At 36.4% G+C, this 20,896-nt stretch overlaps 2 protein-coding genes across 2 annotated transcripts; both read right to left on the bottom strand.

The window, feature by feature from the left end:
- Positions 1-48: 48 nt before the first annotated feature.
- On the bottom strand, positions 49-5,477 carry LOC107775058 (pentatricopeptide repeat-containing protein At5g67570, chloroplastic). The gene is made up of 9 exons (XM_075234535.1): positions 4,785-5,477; positions 4,351-4,542; positions 4,144-4,225; positions 3,870-4,058; positions 3,604-3,717; positions 3,093-3,186; positions 2,800-2,957; positions 1,544-1,981; positions 49-1,147 (listed from the first exon to the last, which is right to left on the bottom strand). The coding sequence occupies exons 1-9, from the start codon at positions 5,345-5,347 to the stop codon at positions 350-352; spliced, it is 2,628 nt and encodes an 875-aa protein (XP_075090636.1). The 5' UTR covers positions 5,348-5,477; the 3' UTR covers positions 49-349.
- A 6,412-nt stretch (positions 5,478-11,889) lies between these two features.
- On the bottom strand, positions 11,890-15,625 carry LOC107775057 (ADP-ribosylation factor-like protein 8a). The gene is made up of 6 exons (XM_016594730.2): positions 15,419-15,625; positions 13,530-13,611; positions 13,373-13,405; positions 13,135-13,256; positions 12,464-12,625; positions 11,890-12,142 (listed from the first exon to the last, which is right to left on the bottom strand). The coding sequence occupies exons 1-6, from the start codon at positions 15,454-15,456 to the stop codon at positions 12,025-12,027; spliced, it is 555 nt and encodes a 184-aa protein (XP_016450216.1). The 5' UTR covers positions 15,457-15,625; the 3' UTR covers positions 11,890-12,024.
- Positions 15,626-20,896: the final 5,271 nt, after the last annotated feature.

Genomic DNA, 20,896 nt, shown 5'->3' with positions numbered 1-20,896 from the left:
CAATGAGTGGTGAAATAAGTGTAGAATTTGACTTAAGAGAGTATATGCTTAAGACATTTTTTTTATAAAATGCACTATAACCATATAGTTAGTGTTTTATGTTGGAGCGTTTACCGACTCATAACTCATACATATATATATATATATATATATATATATATATATATATATATTATATGTGTGTGTGCGCATAACAGTATATATAAGTTTAATACATAACTTAGAATCTACATTTACTACTTAGAATCCACGGCGTATAAATCTTTCCGCCCTTTATCACAGCCAGTCTCCAGCATCATTTGGTTGGCTTTGGCTTATCACAAGGAGCAATTTCTGTGAAAGAGAGAACTCACATCCCCAACTGAAAGGAGAAAAATGTAGCATCTTTTTTCCTCATATCCTCCCATGTCTCTAATATTTCTTGTGCTGAAGGCACCTTGGTTTCACAAGATTTGTCATCTTCATCACTAGATATCCCGAGTCCTAACTGATCTATATCATCCAGGTATTCAAATTGGTCATCAAATGTTAGTAGTTCATCAGAAAGCTCAGAGATTGTGCTGGTCCCAGCCCTCTCATCTTCTCTTTGACTTAAGTGTGACATATCCGAAATTAACTCCCTATTGACACCTTTTTCTCTGGCATCAGAGGAATGGACATAGGCTTCATCACTACAGTCACCTTCATCAGCATGAACATACTGAAGGTTAAATTCATCTATATTAGCAGGAGCATTGCATGTATATAAACTTCTATCCTTATCAGCTGTCGTAGCACAGGCATCTGTTGCAAATTTAACAGATTCATCGATTGAAAGCACTCTTGATGTGTAAGATCCACAAAGAGATTCCAAGGCACTACACAAGTTTACAATGGACGAGTCTGATACCAAGGCTTGACTGCATAGCACATCAAATAATCCTCTCAAACTAGAATGGCTAAATCTTTCACCATTGTTGTTAAATAGGTCAATCCACTGTTGTTCACTGACTCGAAATGGAGCATGAACCATTGATTTAATTAGAGCAACAGCTCTATCATAATCATGTTGACTGGTGGCTTGACACAGAATCTCAAAGAAGAAAGATGCATGAGGTATTTGACCAACTTCCAGTATTGCATCAAAGGCATGCTCTAGCAAATGCACCTGCATCATGAACGAAGAAGCTTATAAAAGGAAATGAATAATACAAAACAACCGGGGCTGATTTTTAACCCAGTTCCAACAAGAAACTGATTTTTGATATAACTCCAATAACAGAGGCTCATCTGGAACACAACCAACTCATGAAAAGTAACTAAATCCACAACTATTAAAGCATTTCATCATTATTTCCGCTCAACCTTTTATCTTCTGTTATAGCTCAATTGCAGGTAAATAGTTGAAATAAGTTGAATCAACCTATAGGCCTACGCATTTTGACCAGGTAGATCTCATTGGCTAGATTTTTTTTATCTGGAAGGAGGGTGCTAGTCTACTATTTGGTGTTAAAAAAATATCAAAAGCAAGCCCTGAGAAATAAACCAGTCTTTCAAATTTTACCTTCCCAGCTTTTGATGCTTCCACCAGGAGGTGCGCGTGTCTACTTTGATCAAGCTGATACCCAGCTAAGGCCATCTCCTTGTACACACACTCAAAGTATTCCCAGTGGAGAGAGCAAGCAGAGGCCTCAAGCATTGAGGTGTACGTATATGCATCTGGGCTATGGGAAGAACTAAAGTTACCCTGGCAAAGTTGAGGACCAGGATTCTCTGTCTTAGCCCACTCAAACAATTCCTTAGCCTTAAAGAACATATCATTCTTGCCATAAACCTTCAACATGGCATTTATGATTCCTATGTCAAGTTCGCAGTGCTTTTTACTGTGCTCAAATATACATATACAACCATCAACGTATCCACCATCCATGGATGACAAAATCATGCCAGTAAAGGTAACCGCCAAAGGTCTTGTGTGATGTAGCATTTTCAGCTTCTCAATCTGTGGTAATAATTGAATGACTGAAATTGACTTTGTGCATCAAAAGATTAGCAGAAGAACCACGCAGACACATTTACACAAAGAGGAGAGCCTCTCGGCCAGCAGCAGATAATTTTGCATGTTATGCCACCTTTTCAATGAGATTGAGAGAGCATAAACTGACACACAGCAGAAGATGCATACTTGAAGGCAACAAAATTTTGAGTCATGTAATGACTAAAGATCAAAGGTTAAAAAGATAAAATGAAAGGAACATATGCATGTGTGCACAATGAATTACTGTAAAAGTACTATAACCAACTTTTCCTTTTAAAAAAAAGCATATCATGACACCACTCTTAGCTCCAAAGGCGAGAGCCGAAAATACCCAAATTCCTCAATCAATGGGCTTGAAGAAATACCAAGAATCAAGCTTAAGAGAGGATGCATGAAATTGCTAAAATGAACCTGTTGATGGATTTCAATCAGAATCCAACATCTCCCAGAATAAGTATTGTCTAAGTCCTCGACAAATTTGCCTTATTTTAAATGACAATCTTTATAATTAACGCCTGACAGTGCAAAATTTGTGTCCTCCAAAAATATAAAGAAGTGCTAAAACTGAAATTACATTTCAGAAAAACTATCTAATCCATTAGTCCTGCTGTACATTAAGTGATAGTACTGACGAGGGAACTTCTTTATGCAGTACGCAACACAGGAACTGACTTCTGAGAAAGTCTAAATAATGATTTATATAACTTAAGCTTCACTAACATAAGAAGTCTCTATAAAAACCATTAAAAGGAAAACAGATAAAGTGAAAAGGGTATGGATACCTCCAAGAATGCTTCTTCCCACATCCCATGGTAGCAAAGGCAGCAAGCCAGCTCATAATACACTGAGGCATTTCCAACAACTCCTCTTTGTTCCATTTCCCTCACCGCTTGAATGGCTTCATTGACTCTCCCCTCTCCCCAGAAAGCTTTTACAAGAACTAAAGGAATGCCGCAATATATTTCTTAGTTAAAAAGATTTGAGTGCTCCTTTTTGTGTTATCTTCTTTTTCTTTTTATTGGGAGGTTTGGGGTGGGGTGGGGGGAACTCGACAGTGGAAAGAAAACCATCTTACCTTTATAACTAAGAGCTTTTAGGGCTTCCCCACTTCTCTTCATCTTTCCAAAAAACTCATGGACAAGGTCAAATCTTCCAGATTGCAACATTACCTTTCAATAAAAGTGCAGCACCACTTGTCATACTTACAATGCTACTATAACTATTTGGAGATAAATAACAAGCATTAGATGGTAAATAACACGTTGCAATTACCAACTACTTGAACCCTTACTGAATGGTTGTTTGATGATGCTAGTCTAAAATCTATATGCAGTTCACTGTGTCAGCAAGACATGCAAATGCTCATTGTGAAGCAAGAGAATAAACAAACAATCACTGTAATATCGATTGTTCCGAACTGGTATCAAAAGTATGGATCACCTCCAGATATTATAAATAATTCTTTTCATTTTGAAGGCGTAAAGCCTAATTATTTTTGTAACTCGTAGCACTTTCTTAGTGCTATACTCTGTGAGTAATACAAAGTCAACTTTATTAAACTAAAAGGGGAAAAAAGTATGAACTACCTCCATCGCGAGTCCATAGCTTGGCCCATTTGGCTTAAGACCATTCTTTCTCAGCTGCTCAAAAGCCCAGAACACTCCCCTCCACTGGCGGGATGGTACACAAGCATTTAAAACCTGGCAGCCATTTAGTTAAGATCAATGAAGTCACAATATGAGCAGATTATTGAACAGAAAAAACAAAATTGGGACCTCCAAAGTACAAAAACTATCACTACTTATTTATCAGAAAAGAAAAAAGACAAATAGAAAGGACAACAATTACTTACAGCATTATATACCACAAGATCCGGTTGAAGAACAGGATCCCAGTTCTTCTTCCGCATGTACTTTATCTTTTCAGGTTTTTGCTTCATGCAGTCAATGATGTTGATCAACTCTTTGAGCAGACCAGCTTGGCCAAGTGTAACTGCCACGCTATGGTATGCTGCCATATCAGGGTAAATATGGGCATCTCCCTAACATCACATAGTGTTAGACTCTTCCAACCACATCATATGAGTATATTGAAGAAGGAGCTGACACATAAGAATTAGGATATACTCTCATCAAATTGAAAACTTGAAGAGCTTCACGGGGCCTCCTTGCTTTCCCCAGAACTGCCAACAGTTTAGTGTACACAAACCTAGATAAACCAAACACATTGTTTTCTCTTTTTTCACGAAAATAGAAGCAACATATATACATGAAAGATTTACAATTGACAACAATGTAGCTCTGAAAACAAAACCATATATAAAACATATGTACCTGCTCTTGCAGCGTCTGTGTTCCTTAGAGTTGAAAACCCAGTGTACAACAGACAATGCGTGTCTCCACTGTCCCTTTTCACCAAGCCCTTCCACTAACCTCAGCATTTGCTCCTCAGTAAACTGCAATCCCGAGTGTTTCATCAACTTAGAAAACTTATAATCCTTCACACCTAGTTCCGTCCCACTCAATCTACAACAAGAATTGAGAAAATTTTCAGCTTCAAACTCTGCTTTAACCTACTGTAAACATGCAATATTCATACACTTATCAATCGTACTACAACAACAACAATTATGCCTTAATGCCAAACTAATCCGCGTCAGGTAAATTGCCACACGGATCAATAAAATTAGTTGCGGTTCAGCTATATTGCCACCTATCAGTTTTTCAAAAATAACAACTCAATTTCAAATTAGTTGGGGTTCACGCACCTGTCAATAATAAACCGAATAGTCTCAGCTTCGCCTCTACGACGCCGTGTATAGTTCCAGTTATCCCTTTCATTATCGAACCATCCTTGTTTAATTTCAACATCATTATCCAAAAGCCATGAGAATTTATCTCTTTCACTCTCAATTATATCACTGAGCTCCCAAAGATGCTCAGAATTCAATTTATCACCAGAATACACCTTACTCTCACTAGAAAGCTCTTGCAATTTGAGTTTCTCAATTCTCTCCCAAGGCCTTCCCACCATTTTCACATCATTTTTGGCATTCACCTCTTTGTTGAAGCTTTTGTACTCAGACTTAACGGCCTGGAAATATGATTCTTCGGTAAGGGCTTGTGTTTGGGTTTCCGTGAGTGGCTCGGGTTCTTTAGCGGCTTTTTTGGCGAGGCGTCGGTTGAATTTTTGAAGTTGCTTTTTACGGAGAGTGTGGATGATTTTGGGAGTTGGGTCGACGCCGTTTTGCAGAAGCTTTTGCTTTAACTTGTCGACGTTTATTGACGGTGACGGTGAGGGAAAACGTGGAGGTCCGGTGGAGGCTTCCATGGAGATGGAGGGATGAGAAGGGAAGTGAACTGAGGCAATTACAGAGTTGGTACTCCCCGCTCTTTGCTGATAAGACTACCAGGAATTTGATTTGTTTTATTTGGTTTTCAAGAGGAGCATGTCTTTTCTTCTTTTCGTAATAAATTGATAATTATTAATGCGGAAAAGGGCCTGATATGGCCGATATGGCCCTCTACTTTAATATATTGTTTAATATCGTGTCCTGTTATACTTTCCGTCCTAATAGCCCTTATCATCCAACAAACAAGTATATTTAACCCTATTTTAACGATTGGGACACATGGCACACTTTGAAAGAGAAAGCCTATCCACTTAATTAAATAAAATTAACCCGCCCCATTTTTCTTGCCCCGCCCGACCAACTAAGTTACTAAAATACTAAAAACTCACCGTAAAAACACATAAACAAAAGATCAAAAATTGAGAAAGGAAAAAAGAATTTCCGACAGTGACAAAACGTTCGATCTAAGACTCGACACATTCAAAAAGGTGAGTTCTTTCTTCAAAATTTTTTGATTCAGCTTAGTCTAGTTGTGTTTCTGCTAATTTTGTTGAAGAATGTGCGTTTCTACATAATGTTTCGAGCTAGAATTTTTTATGTTCGGGTAAATGTGCATATGTTTGTTCTTATACATGCTTCATACACCTATGTTATTTGTCGATTTGTTGTTATTTTATCGTGCATATGCATCTTTTGAGGTGGTCCCTTTATTTCTGATGGATTATTAGGGCTTTTGTTTTGTGGTATTTTATATGTTTAGTTTGTTGGTAAGGGCTACAACAGAGGTGTGATTTTATTTTTTAAATAATGAAGTTATTGCTTTGAGCTGTGTGGTTTTGGCCGTGTATGAATGAATGAGGTCCAAAACCCCCTTATGCATGTGATCAAGTACATTGGATAGTGGTAGTTGAGAATATTTCATTGTAATGTTCTGCATTCTTTATTGAAGAGTAACTATCAGTGTTTTCTTCCCATTCTTTATTGTTTGATTTTTGATTTCTTTATCAAGTGGAATCCATTTTGTATAAAGTATTACTATATGGTCATAAAGTGTTTACATTGTCTCATTTATGTTTGTAGATGGTTCTTGTGGACCTAGTTTTTAATTATGGGGGTGACTGCATAACAGAGTCACACCTAGTCTATTCAAAGAAGTTGGTCCACATTTGAAAAGATAAAGATTCTGACCTATTATCTTTTAAAAATATAGTAGATGAATACATTCTTGAGTTAGGGTATATAGGGGTACAATTAGTAATTGCTGGCCCATCTGGTAAGTATTATGAAGGAGGAGATATAGGGATTATGCACCTTTTATGCCTTGTCTGTGAGGAATTTAAGGTACTAAATGTCTATGCTGTAGATGAGTGTGAAGAAAGTGTTTGTGTCTCAAACATTGTCAATCATACTGAGGCTTATATATCTCCACTGTTAGTTGGTACTGATGATAGTAGTAGTGAAAATGAAGATGAAGATGAAGCAGGTTCTGATGGCTTGGCCTATGACTTTGAAGAGTTAGAACAATTTGAGGCACAAGGAAAAAAAACATCCTACTGAAAACCTTAATGAATACAAAGAGATTCACAAATGCATGTTTTTTAAGGATATTCCTGAAGCTAGAAAGTTCATGAACCTTTATGCATTGGTTAATCAAAAGAAGTTATAGTTGTTGAAAAGTGACAAAAGTAGGGCGAGGTATAAGTGTGTAGATGGCTGCCCATTTAAATGTCTTATATCCAGGGACAATGGCAGTGCGGGCTGTAGAGTGACGACACTAAACCCAAAACATGACTGTAATCATATTTTTTATAACAGTAGAGTTGGATATAACACTATAGCATACTACTTCAAGAAGAAGTTGCAAGACAACCCTAAGTATAAGGTGAAAGAAATGAGGACAGACCTAAAGAATTCATTTCAACTTAATGCTAGTAAATCAAAGGTTAAAAGGGCAAAGAGAATGATATTGGAGAAGTTGGAAGGGAGTTTCACTGATGATTATAACAAGCTTGAAGCATATGCCAATGCTTTGAGGGACAGTAATCCTGGAAGTGATGTGGTTATTAATTTATCTAAAGAAGCATTGTTGCGAAAAAGGAAATTCCTTAGGATGTACATTTATTTTCATGCATTGAAGATGGGGTATAAAAAGGGCTTAAGACCATTTATTGAGCTGGATGGTATATTCTTAAAGGGGAGGCTAAAGGACAACTATTAGTTATTGTTGGGTAAGACAATATGAATCACTTTTATCCTCTTGCTTGGACATTAGTTGATAGAGAAATAAAAAGAAGTTGGACTTGGTTTCTGGAGCTTCTTCACAATTCATTGGACTTGAATATGGGTAGTGAAGTCACATTTATGTCGGACATGCAGAAGGTATTATTTACATCTTGTATAATTTCAGATCACATTTATAGTTTTATCATTACTAATCTGTTAGTATGTGGAGGGATTAATGGAGACAATAAAGACAGTCCTTCCTGAAGCAAAGCCTAAGTTCTGTGTGAGACATGTAGAGTCAAACTGGTGCAAATATTACAGAGGGCTTGAAATGAAGAAGTTACTTTGGTAAGTTCTTGGGCCACTTATGCAAAAGACTTCAAGGATCAGTTGAGCAAGATGAGACAATTGAAGGAAGCAGTTGTTACTGACTTGTTAAAGTACCCACCACAGAGTTGGTGTAGGGCATACTTTAATACTGTCTGTAAGAATCAAGGTGTGGTTAATAATTTTACAGAGTCTTTCAATTTTTGGATATTAGAAGCTAGATACAAGCCCATTATCAAGATGTTGGAAGTTATAAGACTCAAAGTAATGAATCAGCTGAGAAAACATGAAGATGAGGTGAGAACATGGAAGACAGACTACAGTCCTCAAAGAATGAAGCTTTATAATGACTATCTGAAGATAGCTCATTCCATTGAGGTTGATTTCAATGGTGATGATGGGTTTGAAATAGTAGAAGGGGTTGACAAATTCACTCAAGATAATAATATTTAAGTTGACATTAATAACGGAAAAGAGCATGATATGCCCCTCTACTTTGATATATTGTTCAATATTGTCCCCCGTTATACTTTTAGAGTATGTCATGTGTCCCAACTGTTAAAATAGGGATAAATATACTACTTTGTTGGACGGTAAGGGCTATTAAGGATGGGAGCAAGCCTATCCATTTAATTAAATAAAATCAACCGCCCATATCCCATGCCCCGCCCGACCAACTAAGTTACTAAAATACTAAAAACCCACCGTAAAAACACATAAACAAAAGATCAAAAATTGAGAAAGGAAAAAAGAACGGGATGGGTTCCATCTAGGGTTACCGTCAGTGACAAAACTTCCGATCTAAGACTAATACTAGGGTTTCTTTTTCGTTCCCTTGTTAACTATTCAGCTGGTCAAAAACTACTTTACGATGTCGAAAAATAGATGTTCATCGAAGAGGATCTATCATTGTGGGGAAGTTGCAAATCACTTTACTTCAAAAATTCTCTTAAACCCCGGTAGAAGATTTTATAAATGTCCTAAACCTGAGGTACTTTTTATTTCTCTATTTTGATTTCTGTTAAAATTTCTAACTTTATAGTGTTCATAATTTGAATTTATTTTGTTGTGGTTCGTGTAGAATGAAGGATGTGGGTTTTGGGAATGGCATGATGAAGAGTTTCCTGATGCTGCGTTAATTGCAGTTAATAATGTAAGATTAAAAGCTGCAAATCACGAGATTAAGATGTTGAATGTTTCTTTGGAAGTTCTTAAGGTTGAAAGAAACGGACTGACTGAAAAGATTGAACTCATAGAGGCTATGAAGAATTTTGAAGTTAAAAAAACTATGGAATTGGAAGACAAAGTGGTGAAGTTGAAATGATCATCATAATTTTATGCTCGCTAATAATTGGATTTACATTCTCCTCTATAATGAGGTGAAATTATGCTGAAATATTCTATAGAAGTGAATGTTGTATCTTTTGTTTTCAGTAAATATTGGTAGTTAGTCTTGTATGTTTAATGGTTGGATTTTGATTGTAATGACATTGTTAAGTGAATGTTTATTGCCAATTATTTTCTGATGACTGTTTGTATATGTTGTTTCATGTTACTTGATCGAGTACCACAAACCAAATGTTAACAATCGGAATCAATTCGAACTGGGCAATAAATTCGAACAGGTAGTAATATAACTGGGCAACAAAATAATTGGGCAATAAATTCGAACATGCAATAATATAACTGGCAAACAAATAACTGGGCAACAAATTAGAACAACCTAAGTCATAACAGGCAGTAATAAAATGCAGTAACTGAAGTTGCAGCAATTCAAAGCATTGAAAACCCCTGAAATTAGGCAAACTAACTAAATAATTTAGCAAGTCATAAGTTTGACAATTACATCAAATTGGAGAAGTGGATGCCAAGCTATAACTTCAAAAACTCACACAACCTTAGTCATAACAAGACATCCAACTCCAAATGCCAACACCAGAAAAATAAAACATAAACCAAGTGTTTCAAATTCACTTTAGCACATGTAAGATGCTACCAACTAACAAAACAAAACAAGTCCTAATCAAATTATCAAGGCCTCTTTCTTTTCTTCAACTTCCTGATTCTTTGTTTTGTTTGCATCTCCAGTTGATTCCCAGTGATTGCAGCATTTACCTTCCATGTCAAGTTTAATAGGGAGTATGGAAGATCAATAGGTTCACTGCCTTTCCATAAGTCTAGTATGTGATTCTGATATAATACTAGGCCTTAATGGAGGTTCAAGACCATGATCAAAATCTGAAAAATGTGATGTACTTTCAAGGTTTTGCACATCTCAAGTACAAAGAAGAGAGAAAACAAAAGCACCCCGCTAAATTTTTTCACAAAACTAGCGAAAGCGTTCTTCAAACTCATGTTAGAAGAATATAAGATGGAAAGAAACCTCACCCACACGTTCTTCAATCCCGCAAGATTGCAAGAAGCATTGAATAAAGGAAGAATAAAAAAATAAAATGTAAATCACGTTTTTGAAGCAAAAATTTAGAAAAACTAATCACCCTCTTTATTTTCAGCATATTGAGCCATTTAAATAGGCTTTACAATGAGTAAACTTAATAAGGTTAAGGAAAACTAATCCTAATTAAACTAGAATAAGAATAAGGCTAAGAAAACATATCCTAACTAAAATAGGAAAAAAAATTCTAGTAAGAATGGGATACCAACTAACAATCCTAGTTTGACTAGAACTACATATATAATCCTACTAAAACAAGAATTAAATTACTATGAAATAAGAAATAAGAAATAAGAAATAAGAAATTTTAATTTTTAAGGAAAAGAAATCCTAATATTGAATGGATTCTTGGCTTCTTGAATTTCTTGAATTCTTAGCCTTCTTGATCTTGCATCAAAATGATCCAGAGTTAGAGTAGGCATAAAGTCTTGACTTGTTTGAGACACTTGGGTGCTGATAAAGTGATATCTTCACTTTCTAGTTGTGACTCCAACACTTCATCATCATCATCATCAGTGTCTTGATCAAGCAAAGTCCTTTATCTTTTGGCTGATTTCTTAGTCCTATATGTCTGCCCATCATTTGACGGCTGCTTCTTCTTTGTCACTTTCTGCCCAGTCAATGGCTGTTTAATGTAAATAAAAAAAGTTAATAACAATGAAATATAATAACATGTTCATAAATAACAGAATTTTTGGGTCTATACTTTTTTATATCCCCTGCATTGTGGTTTGCCTCTCCATAATTGCCACAAGTCATAATTCTGCCTTTTCTAGACAGACTCCATTTCCCTTGCCGCTTGCCTCATCATTTTGTCCAACTCTTTTGACTTTATGCTTGCCATCTTGATTCACCAGGGACGCTCTATGGCTTGGGATGCATCTATCTTCCAAAATTTCTAATTTGAGCAGTAAGATGAAATGAAGAGTTGAGATAGTTGAAAAGAAAATTTATTTTCTACTCGTATTGTAGAATTTTTTTTTTTCTTAAAAAAATCTGACAATCAAATACCAGTTTTTGGAACATTTCCTGTTGCACTAGACTCACATTACTTTTACAAATAAATTATTTCTTAACTTTTTATATTAAAACTTACCAATTTACGTCTCAACATATAGAAATAATAATGTTGACTATAAATCACGTATTTTTGTTATTAAAATACTTGCATCATGTTCTTACAATAGTAAACTTTGGAAGGATAAATAATACTAAACAAAAAAGCATTTTAGTCTTGTACTGCCCCCTTCACCAACGCAATACAAGTCCCCATCATTCCAAGGTTAAGAGAATTTGCCAGAGATCATCGTTTGAAGCTCACATAATCAAAGAATACACATAATTTGGCATCAATAATTGGGGCTCCGACATAACAGAAAAGTGATGATCCTTCAGGTTTCTTTCTTCTAATAAATCAAAGGTCCCCTTTCACACAAATTCGCAAACACTATAAAAGAGGAAAGGCACGCAATAGAGAGAGCTGACCCAGAAAATCACAAAAAGAAAAACAAAAAAAAACATGCAACAACTCTTTCAATTGACAAGATAATTTAATATACATACAAGGAGAACTCTGGAGAAACCAGCAGAAAAAACCAATAGCCTCACAAGTTAACATACAAATCAGTACTACAAAAAAGTGTGTCATCCTTAGCTCTTTGATTTCGAGTGCTTAACAAGCCAATCAATGACTGAGTCAATATTGGTGGAATTCTTGCACGAGATCATATAGCAGCACACTTCTCTATCAGTTATTGATTTCAATCCCCTGCAAAACAGCATAATATTCTTTAAGATAACTCCATATAGAGAGAGTTAAAGCTATGTGATTGGGGTTGGGTAGAAGGAGGGATAAGGTTAAGATCCCATCTTTCTTTGCAACTAGATATGAAGAGGAGGACATGCAGAGGCATTTGCATCCCCCACCAAAAGCTTTTTCTAAACCATGTGAAATCTCTTTTGCTTCCTTTCCATTTTTATGGATCTGAACTGAAAGATTAAACTTTTCCCTCCCTCACAAACCAACCATAATGTACACTAAGGCCGTAAAAGGCCACCAATCACTCTGCATGTACTTTTCTGCACTTACATCTGGTCGGTCAAAGCCTGCTTGGACTGGGCACCAGGCTTGTCAATCTTGTTCCCCAATACAAGCAATGGAATACCACTCAGCGATGGCTTGCTCAGCAGGTCATGGAGTTCACTACTTGAAATGCTGAGGTTATCAGGATCAGCGGCATCAACAACATAACTGCAGGGAAGGGCATTTAAAGAATTCAGAAACAAAATAACTCATAGGCTATAATATAAAAATTCATATATGCGTAAATACACTTGAATGCGTTGAAATTTGCTAAAACTCTGAGGAAGTACATTATTTAGCATCACCCCTTTATAATACATGGAGACAGTCAAGATCAAGGAATTCCACCTATCCAAGGCATAAAAACATAGATCTGTCAAGCGCCAGATCGGATAATTTTATCAGGTAAACCATGAGCTTCCATAAACTGTTCATTTATAAACCATGAAGAAAAATGAAATTCATCTCAATTCATAAGAAGACACACCATTTACCATGTGTTGTCTTCTAATACTTCAATAGTACTATTATACTACACAAACTCGTAAAGCACTCAGGATAGCTAACAAAGAAGTGAGCCTACTAATAAAAGCAAAGGTGATAACTGAGTGTATAAATGGATTCATCTAGATCTATCTGTTAAAGTTATTCAAATAAGCTGGAAGGCAGATGCATACACTATAGCAGAAACTGCGCGACAGTATCTCTCCCACATGCTGCGGAATCTGGGTTGACCTCCAAGGTCCCACAATTTTATTGTCACATTTCCTTTAGTCACTTTGCGCATGTTAAATCCCACCTGAATACAAACAAAAAAAAAACAATCGTATAATTATGAAAAATCACTTTGAAGTATTTAGCAGAACTGGCTAAAAACTAAAAACTAGTATGAGATGCTTTAGGATGAAAACTTACTGTTGGTATCATGTCTTCACTGTATCCACCAGTCTACGAATGAGAAGGGAGGAACAAACCCATTAAGATATCAGATTCCATTGGTTATGTGGAAGCAAAAGTAAGTGAAACCATAATGATGAGCTGGCACTAGAATGTTAAGTAGTAATTTACTTACAGCAATAACATTTACAAGAGATGTTTTTCCCGCATTTTGTAATCCTATCAATGAAAGCTCCATTTCCTGCTTAAAAAAGAGGCTGAAGGAACAAGCAAGTTTTGACATGAGGAATCATTTCATAAGAGCCAAAGGAAACATAATGATTAGCACAAGTGCATTTATAATATCGAAATTCCTATATGTATTATACTTTTAAGTCCACCTCAGAAAGAAGATAGCAATATGTTTCAACAATCAAGTTCCAAACTCAGAATTAACGAAGACACAACACAATTGAAAGACCTTATACTAATAGCACCTACAATGTCTAAAGTACACAGCATGGTGGGATAACACAAGACTGAAACGGATGGGCAACTATCAGATTTTAGTTTCCGGTCCATTCATTTCCCGAACAACCCCAGTTGAAGCTCAGGAGAAATATTTGCATATGATGGAAGCTCAAGGGGAAGTATGAACTGCCGAACAAACAAAAGCAAAAAGGGCACTGAAAATTTACTTTACAAATTGTTGTTGTTACCTTTCTCAAAAGACATTTACTTTACAAATTGTTTCACCATTCAGTATCTAGTCCTTTTAAGAATATGAAAAGCGTTTCCAACAACATAATTAGGTAATAGACCTCCTCTCGGATTAGCATATATACTTTATTATTTTCTGATAAGAGGTAGTCATCACTGACCAGGCAAAGAATCTGTATAGAGCAATGACTCCCAAGGAAGACACTAATCAATTTGCAAAAAATGTAGAAAGATCAAAAGCTGTAAGAATTTCAAGGATGGAAAATTCAAATAAGAGAAGAAGGGAAATGGTTCAGCCAAATCTGAAAAGTAAATAAACCAAAAGGATACAATGACAAAAGGATTAAATTCTCAAAACCTTGTCAAGAACAAAGAGAGCTAAATATAAGAGACCATCTAAGGACAGAGAAACATGATTTCAGCTGGCACGGGAACCTTGGAAGAGAAGATATGAAATCCCTTCTTATAGTAGCAAAAGATATACAAATTTTCAACAGGCCAATATGACATGTGAATGAAAACTACCAGATTTATCCTAAAACGCTCACTTGTACCGAAGGACAGAACAGATTTCTTGTCGTTTCAAACTAGAAAATCTCCTTGCACTGTTTAAAAAATAAATCTTTAGTGTTCGTTTCCATGCCTTGGTGGGAGGAGTAGTAGTGAAGCACAATAGACAGGTTTAGTAACCTCAAGAGTAACTCTTTCAGGACTGGATGAAGAGGCTCAGATAAGACAACTCTAAGGATAGAATTGAGAAAAAAGAACATCTTTTTATAGACAGTTCAACATCTCATAGACAGATAGCTTCAAAATCCAAAACCATGTTATGCCCATATCTGATAAACAGACTGAATGTTTGCTGCCATTGATCTCCCACTCCAATTTCTTTTCCACGAGATGAAATCAGTGATATAAACTTCTATGATATATAGGAATATTATGATTACTATTATACTCATTAAGGCTTAAGCAAACAAAACAAAACAAAACAAAAAGATGCAGAAAATAATATCCTCCTTTTCCAAATTCCAGAAATCTCAAACAAAACGAATATGAGGTCTCAGGACCAGAGTCATTAATCAACCGTTCAACAGATAACACACCCAAATACGAAAAAAGATACAAACAAAAGGAAGACAGATCGTAACCAAAGAATAAATTCATATACTTTTAACAATAATACCCATTTATTTATTTATTCTCAAAGCCATAAGTCAACAACGACATATCAACTAAGCCTGAATCTCAAATTAATGTTGATAGATTATAAGGATCCTATTTAGCTTTATTATTTGTAGTTTGTACCAATTATACTTCGCAAAATTCATTATACAAAAATAAATTAAGAAAAAGGAAATATACCTTCGAAGCCAATTGAGAAAAGCTTCCCAGATACCCATGGCTGATGCGAGGAATCGGAAAGGAGAGAGAAAAAGAGAGAGATCTGTATAATATAAAAATATCAGTATAAAGAAGAAAGATCCCTCTCAGACATAACACAAATATCCTTTGGGTAACTTCTTTTCCCTCGCTGCTGTTTATCGTATATGCGTACAAATATCAAATCACTCATAGGGGACGAAATTATTATGGTAGGAGACAAATATTGGTAATATTTAGCCCTTGAATTTACGTAGATTTACTAAATAGCCATTGGTATTGGCATCTAAATGAGTGCGTGGACCAATCCAGCTCATCGTATAAATTGGCCATTTAGGAAATAATGAATCGTACTCGCCAAGAGATGCGCGTGAAAATCACGATCGATGAAAATCTAAATCCATAGGCGAGGGGCGGTGCTTTGTGGATGATTACTGGACGGTGGGCGGTCCCGGAACCTTTTAGTTGTGGACGCACGTTCAGCCTACATTTGCAAACCCTAGGGTCGACGTGTCTGGTCTCCAACTTTTGATTGGTTATATATGAAAAACATAATGTATATGGAAAATATGGCTGAATAAAATATGGAAAGATAACTTGTTGCGTGACCGTTTGATCAAATTCTTTTATTTTTGTTCTTTTTGATGATCTTTTTAAATATAGTTTCAAAAGACAATGTGAAGAGTTGTGGTTTGTATTTAGCCAGATCAACCATGAAAATATGACATGACTCTAAGATTATTATTATTATTGTTATTTAAATATATATATTATTCTAAATATTTATTATAAGAGACTTTATTATTTAACTAAAATGTAAAAGTTATATTAAAAAGAACAGTTTGGTAAGAACTTAGAGAATGAAATATATACTTATGTAAAAATTAAGGTGCGATAATTTGATAAATACAAATAATTTCTATGTAAGGCACTTTGTTTAAAAAATCAAATCTTTTTTTATTTTTACTACTAATGAAAGCTACAAACTTCTTTTTTCTTTAGCAAGGCTTAGAGATTGCTATTTTTTAGTTTCTTCGAGTAACGAAAAAAAAAGTTGTTTCTATCGCTACTCATAAACATGTACTTTATTTTTTTAAGAAACATGACCTACCAATTGGAAAGTTGTATGTGGCGGAGTGTTGGCCAGTTAAGACCTCTTATATGCAGAAGATGAAAGTAGCGAAAATGAAAATGCTGAGATGGATGCGTGAACATACTAAGAGATACATGATTCAGAATAAAGATATTGGGGATAATGTGGGAGTGGTGTGGTGGACAAGATGCGAGAAGCGAGGCTGAGATGGTTCGGGCATGTAAAAATGAGATGTACAGATATTTCTGTGAGGAGGTGTGAGAGGTTGGCTACGGCGGAGCTAAGAAGAGGTAGAGGTAGGTTGAAGAAGTATTGGGGACAGCTGATTAGGCAGGATATGACACATCTTCTGTTTGCCGAGGACAAGATCCTCGATGGGAGGGAGTGGAGGTCGAGGATTACGGTAGTAGGTTAGTGAGTATTCTAACGTTAGTTTTCTTTAAACCCGTATTAATTTCTTATACTTGTAGCACTGATGTATTTCATATTTCTACTCTTAGATGTCTAATATTATCTGTCATTTATTTACTTCGATTATCTCATTTTCTGGTTGTGGTTACTGTTTTTTTTATATATGGATTTTTCTCTTTACTTGTGTTTCTTGAGCCGAGGGTTTATCGGAAATAACCTCTCTATCTTTACAAGGTTTGCGTGCATGCTACCCTCCCCAAGCCTCCACTTGTGCGATCACACCGGGTATGTTATTGTTACGACCCAAAAATCACACCTGTCGTGATGCACCTATCTCAATACTAGGTAAGCCAACAACATCAATAAACCATAATTTCTTTTAAATTTAAAAACATAATATTTGAATTTCATAGAAAATCTCACAAATCACTGACATAAAATACATTTTCAAAATCCGGTGTCACTGAGTACATGGGCATCTAAATGACAACAAAGTCTGCTTGCTAAAAATATTGTTTGAAAATATAGAACAGTACAAAATTGAAAGGAAAGAGAAAGTCAAGACATGCAGACGCCAAGCAGCTACCTCGATAAACTCCAATAGATAAAACTCCGAGAACTAACAACCGCCGTGTCCAGAAGTACTTGGATCTGCACACGAGGCGCATGGTGTAGTATGAGTACAACAACTCAGTAAGTAACAATACTAAATAAAGAACTAAAAGTAGTGACGAGCTTCACAGCTGAGTCCAATTACAGTAATTTCCAACATAATAAGGTAGGCATGCTTTCAAGTTCAACATTTAAGGCCAAAACAGTAATTTCATGTCAAGTTCAACTGAAACATAAGATAATATCTCTCAGAAATTTCCAAAACAGTGATATATGACAGTTGGAGTGCAACAGTAATGAAATCAAATGCATCCTTTCAGGACCACAGTCACTTAGCCATTCCAATCACTCATCACTCGCACTCAGTAGGTACCTGCGCTTACTGGGGGTGTGTACAGACTCCGGAGGGGCTCCTACAGCCCAAAAGCTAATAATCTGCGCGGAAAACTCACGTGTTGAACGGACAACTCACGTGCTGCACGGACAACTTACGTGCTATAGTATCAATATCTGGATCCGCACGGATAACTCACGTGCTGCACAGATAACTCATATGCTATAGTATAATATATGGATCCGCACGGACAACTCACGTGCTGCACGGATAACTCACATGCTATAGTATAATATCTCACAATCATGCCCTCGGCCTCACTTAGTCATAATTCTCTCCAGTCTCTCGGGCTCTCAATAATCATGAAAATCAGCCCAAACAACAATGATATGATGCATCAATAATGGACAATAGAGACTGAGATAAAATAAACAAGTAAACTGTGACTGAGTACAAAATAATAATTTAGCAGATAGTTCAACATGTATACAACCTTTGTGGGTCCCTACAGTACCAACACATAATCTAAACATGATTTGTAGTTCAATTTCTCTACTACATGGAGAATGTACAGATAACAACATGTTATTCAACTACACAGTTCCATGGAATTTGACCAAGTCACAATTCCTACGGTGCACGCCTACACGCCCGATACCTAGCATGTGCGTCACCTCAAAACCGATCCTATAACACATAATCCGGGGTTTCATACCCCCAGAACCAAATTTAAAAATGTTACTTACCTCAAACCGTCTAATTCTTTATTTTGCAATGCCTTTGCCTCGCGAATCGACCTCCAAACGCCTCGAATCTAGCCACAAATAATTCGATTCAGTCAATTCAAATTATAGGAATTAATTCCATATGAAAAACTAATTTTCCAATAAAATTCAAAATTGCACTCAAAATCACGCCTCGGAACCCGACAAAAATTATAAACTATGAACGCTCATCCAATCACGAGTCCAACCATATAAATTTCACCAAATTCCGACATCAACTCGACCCTCAAATGTTCAATTAAAGTCTTTGAAGATTTCTACCATTTTCAACCCAATATTTACCCATTTGAACTCAATAATCTTTCCACAAACCTTATTGGTACGTGTATGTATAAATAATACTCTTACACCCAAGAATCATACTCCCAATCACCCATCTTTACCCAAAAATGGCATTCTCAAGACTCACCCTTAGGGTTCATACAATATCCCATTATAACTTCAAATAAAGCTCATAAACATGCTACCCATACTCCAATATGACATATATATGAAGCTCAAGTGAAGGGATTACCTCTTGGTGAAAGAATCTCACTTTTCCTCTTTTTGGTGTTCTTGAAGATTCAACCAATTTTCTATAGATTTGATCCATAATAATGTTAGTGTTATCATTAAATGATATAATCATCCTTGTGCCAAAACAACTTATCTTGAAGTGTATCCATGGTGGAAGAGCTCCATCTTCTCTATAGAAATCAATTCCAAGTTGAAGAACTAATATTTTCTCTCTCTAAACCCCTTGTTTCAGCCCCTTTAGAATGGCCCCTAAACCCGCGTAGCCTCCCTGCGTAGGCTACGCACAAAGGCTATGCAGGGTGAACTTTTATCCCCCTTCAGTTGGAAGCTGCTGGATTTGCCTACGCAATGGTGCGTAGGCTACGCTGCGTAGGCTACGCAAGACTCGCGTAGCTGTTCTGCCACCCTTTAGTAAATAGGTCATAACTTATTGTAGGAATCTCCAAATGACAAACTCTTTGAAGCATTAGAAACTAGACACATAGACCTTTCTTGTGATAGGTTGTACTCCATATAAATATTCATATCTAGATAGTTATGCTCATTTGAAATTAGGTCTTATACAAACTCACTTGAAATTTGATTCCATCATATAATTTTCAACTTGACTTAACCTTAGGGCTCTTCTTAGACCATAAACCATTCTTAATTCACCTAATACATATATTATTATGATCAATTGATATCATTTAAATTATCAGTTTTGTTCATACCCGAATTAATATAATTAGTACCTGCCAATCTTCTTAATAGTCTTAAAACACTTCGAAATTTTTTTGGGGTGTTACATTCTCCCCCACTTAAATAAACGTTCGTCCTCGAACGGGTTTAGAATTATACTCGGAGTCTCAAATAGATGTGGATATTTACTTTGCATCTCCTGCTCAGTCTCCCAAGTAGCTTCTCCGACTGGCTGGCCTCTCCACTGCACTTTCATCGAAGTTATGTTTTTGTTATCTCAACTTTCGAACCTGCCGGTCTAAAATGGCCACCGACTCCACATCATAAGTCAAATTACCATCCAACTGCACTGTGCTGAAATCCAAAATATGAGACGGATCTCAGACATACTTCCGAAGCATAGATACATGAAACACTGGACGAACACTTGATATACTAGGCGGTAATGCAAGTTCATAAGCCACCTCTCCAATCTTCTTAAGCACCTCAAACGGTCCAATATACCGAGGGATCAACTTTCCCTTCTTCCTGAACCTCAACACATCCTTCATGGGCGAAATCTTGAGCAGAACCTTCTCCCCATCCATGTAAGCAACATCACGGACCTTCCGGTTGGCATAACTCTTCTGTCTATACTGCGCCGTGCGAAGCCGCTCCTGAATCAATTTAACCTTCTCTAAAGTATCCTAAACTAGATCAATACCCAATAGCCTAGTCTCACCCGGCTCAAACCAACCCACCGGAGACCGACACCGTCTCCCATATAAAGCCTCATACGGAGCCATCCGAATGCTCGATTGGTAGCTATTATTGTAAGAAAACTCTACAAGCGGCAGAAACTGATCCCAAGAACCTCCAAAATCTATAACACAAGCGCGTAACATATCTTCCAATATCTGAATAGTGCACTCGAACTGTCCGTCCGTCTGAGGGTAAAATGTTGTACTTAACTGAACTTGTGTGCCCAATTCTTGCTGCACTGCTTTCCAAAACTGTGATGTAAACTGCGTGCCCCGGTCCGAAATGAT

Source organism: Nicotiana tabacum, chromosome 17 (genome assembly GCF_000715075.1).
Source record: "Nicotiana tabacum cultivar K326 chromosome 17, ASM71507v2, whole genome shotgun sequence".
Classification (NCBI taxonomy): Eukaryota; Viridiplantae; Streptophyta; class Magnoliopsida; order Solanales; family Solanaceae; genus Nicotiana; species Nicotiana tabacum.
Note: the sequence above shows the minus strand (reverse complement) of the source record. Positions and strands in the feature narration are given on the sequence as shown.

What these genes read in the sequence shown, in the direction of transcription:
- LOC107775057 (XM_016594730.2), bottom strand. Translation starts at nt 15,456, where the DNA reads ATGGGTATCTGGGAAGCTTTTCTCAATTGGCTTCGAAG. An exon ending in CGCGCAGTTTCTGCTATAGT is followed by an intron (nt 12,626 to 13,134) that starts GTATGCATCTGC and finishes CCTTCCCTGCAG; the next exon opens with TTATGTTGTTGATGCCGCTG. An exon ending in CAGGCTTTGACCGACCAGAT is followed by an intron (nt 12,143 to 12,463) that starts GTAAGTGCAGAA and finishes GCTGTTTTGCAG; the next exon opens with GGGATTGAAATCAATAACTG.
- LOC107775058 (XM_075234535.1), bottom strand. Translation starts at nt 5,347, where the DNA reads ATGGAAGCCTCCACCGGACCTCCACGTTTTCCCTCACCGTCACCGTCA. An exon ending in AAGTTTTCAATTTGATGAGA is followed by an intron (nt 4,059 to 4,143) that starts GTATATCCTAAT and finishes ATGTGATGTTAG; the next exon opens with GGAGATGCCCATATTTACCC. An exon ending in GGGAAGAAGCATTCTTGGAG is followed by an intron (nt 1,982 to 2,799) that starts GTATCCATACCC and finishes TTATTACCACAG; the next exon opens with ATTGAGAAGCTGAAAATGCT.